At 37.1% G+C, this 9,548-nt stretch overlaps 2 protein-coding genes across 2 annotated transcripts; both read right to left on the reverse strand.

Moving 5' to 3' along the window:
- Positions 1 to 383: 383 nt before the first annotated feature.
- LOC134671212 (brachyurin-like) lies at positions 384 to 9,011 on the reverse strand. The gene is made up of 5 exons (XM_063529006.1): positions 8,795 to 9,011; positions 3,465 to 3,729; positions 2,674 to 2,769; positions 1,881 to 2,074; positions 384 to 558 (listed from the first exon to the last, which is right to left on the reverse strand). The coding sequence occupies exons 1-5, from the start codon at positions 9,005 to 9,007 to the stop codon at positions 454 to 456; spliced, it is 873 nt and encodes a 290-aa protein (XP_063385076.1). The 5' UTR covers positions 9,008 to 9,011; the 3' UTR covers positions 384 to 453.
- On the reverse strand, positions 6,897 to 7,949 carry LOC134671213 (uncharacterized). The gene is made up of 2 exons (XM_063529007.1): positions 7,421 to 7,949; positions 6,897 to 6,992 (listed from the first exon to the last, which is right to left on the reverse strand). Coding segments are annotated over exons 1-2 (483 nt in total). The 5' UTR covers positions 7,902 to 7,949; the 3' UTR covers positions 6,897 to 6,990.
- Positions 9,012 to 9,548: the final 537 nt, after the last annotated feature.

Consider the following 9,548-nt stretch of genomic DNA (forward strand, 5'->3'; position numbering starts at 1 on the left):
TATTAAAGTTTATGAAGTTTAGGAACTTTTGTTTGTAATATTGTAATCTATTTTTAGGCGCGGAAATAGAAAATGATCTGTTTATTAATTCGGTTGAGAAGTAAGGTCAATATCTTAGAGCACAGGCAGAACTTTATATATTTTCGCGATTAATGACTCTGGTTCTCTGGTAAAAATCATCTCATATTAATCTAGAAATAGTAGTACAAAAAAAAATAGTAGTACATACTAATATGAGGCAAACGTTCGAAATGTTTGGGTTTATAGGATGAAAAAAGCTCACGTGTTATGATAGGTACATATATTCGACTATACAAAACTATTCAGCTCACCTAAGATAAGGTCTTATACATAAAAACAAGTAATATAAGTTTTATCTCTTCCTTTTATTAAGCGCACTTATTTACGAGATGTTTATAAATACCTAATTAGTATTTGTAAATACGTAACACCTCAGTCTATCTGTGCTGATATCCAATCCAAGAACTCGGTTACTCGGACATAAGCGGACGGGTATGATAACGTGCAGAACTCGGCTCCGAAAGACGTTATGCCAATCTGGAAATAAAAAAATTAGGTACAATTTTTTATACGAGTTAACATTTAAAGGCTTGTACATACCGGGTGCGTGAGAGTAGACGTGCACGTGCCCGGGCGCGTTGTAATATACAATTCCTTATGAGAGACGACACAACGCTTGCGTGACGTATGCGTGCGCGGCTCCAACATTTTAGCTCACGTGCACGTCTTTAGCCAGTGTGGCCTGGCCTTAGAGTTTAACGTTTACAACATCTCAATTGTTTAAATATTTAACGGTCTGATCTGATTGCTATTTCGTATCCTAAAAATAATTCCATAAAGATAATATTATAGGCTGGTCATTTTTGCCTCATCAGTTACATATAATACAGATTGCGTCCTTTAAGGGTTAAATTAAAATAAATGTTTCAAGCTTCAGCTTTACTTACGTTTACCTAGCGCTGGCACTTACGCATTTAAATAAATAAATAAATATTAAGGACATTTTTGCACAAATTGACTAAGCCCCACGGTAAGCTCAAGAAAGCTTGTGTTGTGGGTACTCAGACAACGATATATATATAATATATAAATACTTAAATACATAGAAAACAACCATGACTCAGGAACAAATATCTGTATCATCATACAAATAAATGCCCTTACCAGGATTCGAACCCGGGACCATCGGCTTCATAGGCAGGGTCACTACCCACTAGGCATTTACCAGCGTACAAACAGCCACACTCTTAACTGTCCATCGGTGGACCTTATGCTTTTTGTAATAAAGTTTACGAACTGTCAGTTAACAGTGTGGGCGATGGTACGCAAAGGCTATTGAATCATTCAATAACTTAATGATTTTTTTACCATAAGAAGTATAAGAACATTCCGCCATTATGCCAATGACGTGACGCAGCTACCATAATCATCTATAACCTAAATATGTGGAATAATTATACCGTCGAGTTTAAAGCAAGTTATCAAATGTTATTAAAGTTATCATGATCCGGGTTCTTATTAGCTCAAAGTACAACCCCGTCCGGTTAGCATCATGAAATGCATGCAAGTAGCTCATGTAAAGTGGGTACAAAAAATGGAAGTAGAAACAACTTGGCAACTCGTGGAAGGTTTAAAAACGGTTGAAGTTACAACAAAAATGCCAATAGGCACTATTGTCTTCATTGGTTTCTTTACAATAGTTGAGGAAAGTCTTCAATTATTTCTCTATGGACACCATACAAAAATAATGCCTTTTGAAAAGACACTCCTTAGTTGTTATTTTTGAAGTACCTATATTCTAAGACATCGATTTCAAACGATGTGACGCGAACATATCAGTGGAATTCCCCGTCACTCACCAAAACAGTCCTTGAGTCGAGGTCGACTACCAACGGGCCCCCAGAGTCGCCACCGCATGTACCCTTGGCACCCACACCGCTCGTGCAGATGTGCTGGCTCAGTATGAAGCCTCCGTACACAGCTGCACACTCTGAGTTACTGATCACAGGCACTGTCACTGACCTGACAGTTTGGAGTAACTCTATGTCTTCGTCTGAAACCGAAAATGTAGAATCAGGTGTAAAATTGTGGGTGTGTTACTCAAAAATATACCCCATAGTTCTTAATTCACTGACATAATAGCTATCGGACATATTTTTGAAGTGATTTGTGCACCTATATTTTTACACTTGACTGTACCTAGGGCAACATTTAATTTGGTTTGACGTTTTCATTTCCCCATTACATTTCCGAACTTAAGTATCACGATGTATTAAATACAAGTCTTTTATAGAAAACGCGTCCCCATTACCTTCAAAAGAAAAGTTGAATGGTATGCTGTGGTAACTATTTATTTTACTGATCGAATGTTATTATTCCCTATAATCCCGGTGCACATTTTTTATTTAGTCTAAGAAATTAGGTTCTATAATTATCCTACCACATTAAATCTTCATGGGTCATGACACCATAATAATATTTATCAAGAAGAAATAAAAATTAAACGTCTTAAAATTGTCCAGCAACAATATTTTCCTCAATTTTTAGTTCAAAAATAGTTATCTCTTGTACTGCAAATTGGTTAACAGCTGAACTTTATTAATATTTAATTGCCTCAGATGTCGAAGAGTTTCCGTAAAATAAATTACTAACCGTCGCTTGTCATCCCGTAGCCTGAGGCGAGCGCCTGGTATCCAGTGAAATCCATATTTACTTCGCCCGAAGGAAGGGCCACCGGTTGGATCTGCGCTGGAAATTTTAAAGTAAGAGCAAGCTTTTAGTATTCAGTTTAATACTAAACATATTTTACTTAATTTAACTGTAGACATTTCTTGTATAACATGACACTAGGAGTAATCAATCACTTGTGCAAGATAATTAAGATAAATAACGAGAATTTACGACGTACCTAGTTACCTGGCTTAAGAACCTCAAAGCTGTAATCTGAATGTCTCACCATACGATTGAATAATAAATAAATACTTAACTAGAATTTACACATTAATATGTATTTTTTCTACAATAACGTTATCAGTCATCATCATCATCATCATCTCAGCCATAAGACGTCCACTGCTGAACATAGGCCTCCCACTTATGAGGGGTGAATGCCATAATCGCCACGCTTGGCAGGCGGGTTGGCGATCGCAGTCGAGTATACCGAATTTGAGGGACGCTGCTGCCCGTCCACCGGTGGTCTTGGACGTAGTTTAAGGACATACCCGGGTCCACGTTATCAGTATTCCAATAATATAGTCTCTCCAGTATAACTAATAGGTGTGGGTGTGGCTAAACTCGCAAGTCGTGTGATTTTATGTGATTGAAATTTTAAATTTAGTCAATAAGTGATTATATTAGTCAATAAGTCAATAGAAAGTCATAGTTGATTCAGTATTCTAATTAACTTTCTAGTTTAATAATGTTTTGAGAAAATATAGACTTACAAGAAAATACGACACTTGGCACTCGTATAACGGCGATGTCATTTTCTGCCGTTACGGGATTGAACCCAGCATGCGCAACCACATCTACTGCATCTATCCTTGTGCCTCCAAAAAACAGTTGGTTGGAGCCAAGGACAACCAGTATGGCTTCAGCTGTTGACCTGCCGTCAGCATAGCAGTGGGCAGCTGTGAGGACTTTTGTGGCAGAAATTATGGAGCCACCACAGATAGAAAGATTGTTGAGAACTGAGATCATGAGACCTGCCTGAAATAATTAATAATAGGTACACATTTGTGACGTTATCTATGAACAGGAACCTTATTGTCGATGGCGCTTACGCCATTATGCTCCGATATATATGCAATGCCGCCTAACGCGACGCTGTCATCGATAATAAGGTCCGTTTTCATAGATAATGCCCCATTTTTAATCATCTTATAAGGGACCTAGCTTGTGCCCGTATCCTGGGGATTTATTCATAGAAACTAAGGCATTGCATACCAGGGTGTCAGAACTGATGTGCTGGTGAAGGATGGACATGATTATAGGCATGATATTTTGGACCCCTGTTTATTAACATTAAGAGGCGTAAGTGCTACCGACTATTTGTTAATTTATAGGTTAGTAAATTATAAGACCACATTATTGGTAGCCATCTTTTATTCAACAAGTTCCAAACCCCAATTCGACCATAAACTCAAACCATAGACTATTACCATAACGTAACATTCCTCTCCTTCACAGAATTATAACTCAAAGAGTAAAGTATATAGGTATTATAACTACAACTATAACTAAGATTCAATTAGTCTCGACGGAGCCTTGACTATTCGTCCAGACCTCGTCTTATACAAGTCAAGATTTGGTTCCGGAGTATCATTGATTCCAGTAGAGCTTTGACTCGCTTCACTTGTATCAATGAGCTCCTGATCATCAGTTTCTTCTGCTTCATAAAAGGATTCACAGTCGCTATCATTACTATCATAGTTTATAACATAAGAGTTAGGATTAACAGACTCATTTTCAGTACAATTAGTTGACTCATATTCATTTATATTACGCAAATGTTGTCTGTTTTTCCTATATTGGCGACCTTGTTCATCCTTTACAATATAAGAACGAGGGAAGTCAGCCTTCTTTACAACACTTCCTTTTTGCCAGCGATCATCTGACATCTTTTTCTTAAACATGATACCCTGACCTATCTCTAATTCTCTTAGAGACCTAGCAGTTTTATTGTAGTGGTTTTCAACCTTATGTTGCAACTCTTTATCTAAGAAATAATTTCTAGTATATATTTTAGGCTTTAAATAATTTGCAGACACAGGACAACGGTCATTAAGGTTCCGATTGAACAAAAGATTAGCTGGAGAAGGGCTATTTTCCTTCGGACTATTTCTGAAATTTAATAACGCAATATAAGGATCTGTGTTATCCTCTTTACATTTTTTTAGTATAGATTTGACAATTTTGACCGAAGATTCCGCTAAACCGTTCGACTTTGGGTAGTCAGGAGACGAAGTAATATGCTTAAAACCATATGCATCCGCAAATTCTTTAAACTCTTTACAAGAATACTGTGGACCATTGTCACTTACAATCTCTAAAGGACAACCATGTCTAGCTATCATAGACTTAATATGATTGATGATAGTCCTTGAAGACAAGTCATTTAATCGAGCAACTTCAAAAAATTTACTGTAATAATCTACAACAACCAGATAGTATTGTTTATTAAATTCAAAAAGATCAGTGCCTAACTTTAGCCATGGTAGTCTAGGTATGTCATGAAATTGAATTGGTTCTTTAGTATTATTTTTCCTAAATAAGGCACATGTTTGACAGTTGTTGCAGAGTTCTTTAATTTGACTTGTCAATCCAGGCCAAAATAGAACGTTTTTAGCTCTCCGAAGACATGTATTTAATCCTAAGTGACCTTCATGAATAATTTCTAGCATCATTTTTTGTAATCCTACTGAAATCACAATAAGATTATTTCTTAAAATTATCTGGTCGACTAGGGACAACTCATTGCGAAAATTCCAGAAAGGTTTTACTAATTCATTTAGGTTATTCTTAGAATTTGGCCAACCATTATGTATATAGTCTTTTAAACAGGACAATGTGGCATCCTCGTTCGTTTTCATGGCAATGAGTTGTCGCTTGTCACTTGAAATAGGCAACGAATCTATCATGACCTCAACATGACAAACAATTTCTTTGTTGAATTCTTCATCAAATTCCTTCGTTTCATCATTCTTGTCAACTAGGAAAGAGCGACTGAGAAAATCTGATATATACATTTGTTTTCCAGGTACATACTTAACAGTAATGTCATACCCTTGTATTTTAAGCATCATTCTTTGTAGTCTTGCAGGTACTAAAGACAGGGGTTTTTTAAATAAAATTTCTAATGCCGAATGATCGGTTTCAACTAGGGTATGTTTTCCTAAAATATACTTATGGAATTTGATGCATCCAAATACAATAGCAAACATCTCGCGTTCAACCTGGGCATAACCTTTCTGACATTCAGTTAGTGCCTTAGAAGCGTATGCAATAGGCTGTCTGTCTTGTAAAAGACAAGCGCCTACTCCTTCCGAGCTGCAATCTACCGAAACGACAACATCTTTATTACTGTCAAATAATTTAAGCGTGGGAGCGTTTGTTAATGCCTCCTTAAGTTTATTAAAAGCATTTTCATGAGAAGGAAGCCATTTAAATAATATGTCTTTTTTAAGAAGCTCGCGCAACGGGCTTGTAATAGTCGAGTAATTGTTGATAAATTTTGACAAGTAATTTGTCATTCCTAAAAATCGTTCAAGTTCTTTCTTATCATGAATGCATTTTAATTCGGAAATGGCCATTACTTTAATTGGATCAGGTTTAACCCCTTGGTCACTTACAATCATGCCAAGAAATGAAATTTCTCTACACAGAACTTGGGACTTCTCCCTATTGAATTTGACATTACATTCTTGAGCTCTTTTCAATACATTTAGTAACACTTTATTATGTTCTTCCACCGTGCTGGCATAAATTATTAAATCATCGACATAAAATTGTACATTATCAATATCACTAAAAGTCTCTTCCATGCGTTCCTGAAACGCTTCTGTTGACACAGAAAGTCCAAATGGCAATCGTTTATAGGAGTAGTTACCAAATGGAGTAGAAAATGTGCATAACTTTGAACTTTCTGAGTCAAGTTGTACTGTCCAAAACCCACTGCTACAGTCAAATTTAGAAAAATACTTAGAGCCTGATAACTTATCTAGTATGTCATCAACCGTTGGCAATTGCTTGTGTTTTCTGATAATGAATTTATTTAAATACCGAGGGTCAATACATACGCGTATTTTATTGTTCTTCTTTTTTGTTACAACAATTGAGTTGACCCACTCCATCGGATCCTCATTTTTGGTAATTATTTGCTGTCTCACCATATTGTCCAACTCGTCCTTAAGGCTCTGTCTTAGTGCTATAGGGACCCGACGAGGTGGATCGGCTCTGGGAATTGCATTTTCCTGTAAAACAATTTTATAGGGTTTTTTAAAACAGCCTATACCATTGAACAAATTAGTATACTCTGACATGATTCTATTTGTGTCAGTGTTATTCGAGACATTTATAGTATGAACCATGTTTCTAGTGACTAATTTAAGTTTCATGCAAGATCTTAAGCCTAAAATTGTCATACAATCTGTGCTCACAATAACAAAATCAATGTTATCACACTTTCCATTCTTGAGATAAGATTTAATGGTGCACACACCTTTGACAGGTATGCACTTATCATGAAGTGTCACTAATTTAATGCGCTTAGTAACTATAAATCTCTCATCAAGGTTCAGCGACTTATAAGTAGCTAAGGACATGCAGTTTACCTGCGCACCAGTGTCTAGTTTGACGTTTATAGACTTATTATTTATAATCATAGTCTCAATCCACTCACATTCGCATTCACACTCACTGTTGATACAGCCAACGAAGAAGGACTCCTCGCTGTCGTCTTCAACCTGCTTCTCTGTTATGGCTGCAACCTGTTTGTTTCTGCAAACCTTCGCAAAATGATTAGGAATACCACACTTCTGGCACTTGCAACCTATAGCTGGGCATTGATGCGTGCGATCCCAGTTATTGCCGCAGCGATAGCATTTTCTTGTCTTGACGCTTCTTGTTTTTGAAGTATTGACATTGTTGACGTTATGTACTGGCGCAGTGCTGACGTTGAGCACGGAGGTGGCAGCTATCTCATTCGTTAGTTCCGTAACTTGCTTTTGAGACAATTCCGCAGCTCTGCACATGGTGATGGTCTTCTGCAGCGTCAGATCCTCCGTGCGCAGAAGCCTCTCCTTCATAGCGGTATTAGCTAGACCTATAACGATAACGTCTCTCACGAGTTCCTCTCTCTTGTCACTGAAGTTGCATGTCATACTTCTGTTCTGAAGGTCAGTAAGGAAATCGTCGAAGGACTCTGTAGCTCCTTGTGCCCTTGAAAAAAATTTGTGGCGTTGCATCGTGATGTTAACTTTAGGAATGAAATATGCATTAAATTTCTTTAGGACTTCTTCAAAGGTTTGCTTTGGCTCCAAATTAAACGAATTGTATATTTCTACACCCTTGTCACCCATGTTATGGAGCAGCAGAGCTGTTTTACGGTCATCGGAAACAGCTTCAAGGTCCTCGGCAAGAAGAAATATTTTAATTTTTGGACCCACAATTTCCAATTCTCTTCCATAGAATCCGTGAATTCTAATGGTCGTATGTATGAGTAAGCATGTCCCTGCTTGTGTTGTGGACATTGTGATGCCGGCGAATTTGCCGCATTTGGTGAAATTTTACTTGACTCACCCATTTTTGTATTTCACACTTATTATTTTATACTTCTGACACCATATTTGTTAATTTATAGGTTAGTAAATTATAAGACCACATTATTGGTAGCCATCTTTTATTCAACAAGTTCCAAATCCCAATTCGACCATAAACTCAAACCATAGACTATTACCATAACGTAACACCGACCATACCCGACTTCGGGCTATAGGTACTATTAGTACTATTACGTTTGTCTTAGCCTTAACTAGTATCTTTTAAACGCGCCCGGGCTTGGCCTAGGACAAACTAATTTGGTCTTTATTGTGACACTTAGGGCCACTTGCACCATTCACCAACCCGGGGTTAACCAGTTAAACCTGGAGTTATCATGGTTACCAGTACAATTTGACACTGTGTTAGCGGTTTAACCGGTTAACCCCGAGTTAGTGGAATATTGCAAGTGGCGCTTAGGGATACGGATTTAATTGGTACTCTTAAGGGTGTTTACCTGATAAGGCACTGTATCGATTTCAGTCACTAATCCGCCAGTAATCCGCTGTATGCTGATTTCACTTTCATGCTTCTTTATCATCTCAGCCAGTGGTATGCCGATACTTCGATGATAATCATATACACCAATGTTTGACGGTAATGAGTTGTAATTTATCACGAAAGCATTTGTTACTACGGACATTAACATGATAAGTGAAGTGAGTTTCATGTTGCTGAACATGTTCTTCAACATTTAAATATGAAGTTTGATGATAAAATAAATAATAAAACTAGTTTAGGTCACAGTCTTTTAAATTTTATTGAAGACGTCTCAATGTTAGTGAACTGGGAGAATAAGTATTTTATCATGATGACGGCTTATCTTCAACAGAGATAAAACGTGTGAAATGGTTAGGATATCTAGAGTACTAGTTAACTGTGAAGTAGTATGACTAAGCAAGTGCATACTATATGAAAGATGAGAGAAAAAATGCAATAATTTATCAATAACAGTCATTTTAATTTATACCCCACATTAAGCCAGAGTGGGGATTATAGCTCAAACCCTCTCGCGCTTGCTTGGCAACATTTGAAAGTTTCACCATAAGGAAATACATATAATATAATTGAAACAAAAACCGGGCAAGTGTGAGTTGGACTCGCGAAGGGTTCCGTACCATAATGCAAAAAAAAAAAAAAAAGCAAAAAAAAAAACGGTCACCCATCCAAGTACTGACCACTCCCGACGTTGCTTAACTTTGGTCAAAAAT

Source organism: Cydia fagiglandana, chromosome 15, assembly GCF_963556715.1.
Source record: "Cydia fagiglandana chromosome 15, ilCydFagi1.1, whole genome shotgun sequence".
Taxonomy (NCBI): Eukaryota; Metazoa; Arthropoda; class Insecta; order Lepidoptera; family Tortricidae; genus Cydia; species Cydia fagiglandana.

Excerpts from the sequence above, each read along its gene's own strand:
- LOC134671213 (XM_063529007.1), bottom strand. The coding sequence starts at position 7,901 with ATGACATGCAACTTCAGTGACAAGAGAGAGGAACTCGTGAGAGACGTT.
- LOC134671212 (XM_063529006.1), bottom strand. The coding sequence starts at position 9,007 with ATGAAACTCACTTCACTTATCATGTTAATGTCCGTAGTAACAAATGCT. Across the intron at positions 2,770-3,464 it reads GCCAAGTGTCGTATTTTCTT|CGCAGATCCAACCGGTGGCC; the intron begins GTAAGTCTATAT and ends TAAAATTTCCAG. Across the intron at positions 2,075-2,673 it reads CTACGGGATGACAAGCGACG|ACGAAGACATAGAGTTACTC; the intron begins GTTAGTAATTTA and ends TTTCGGTTTCAG.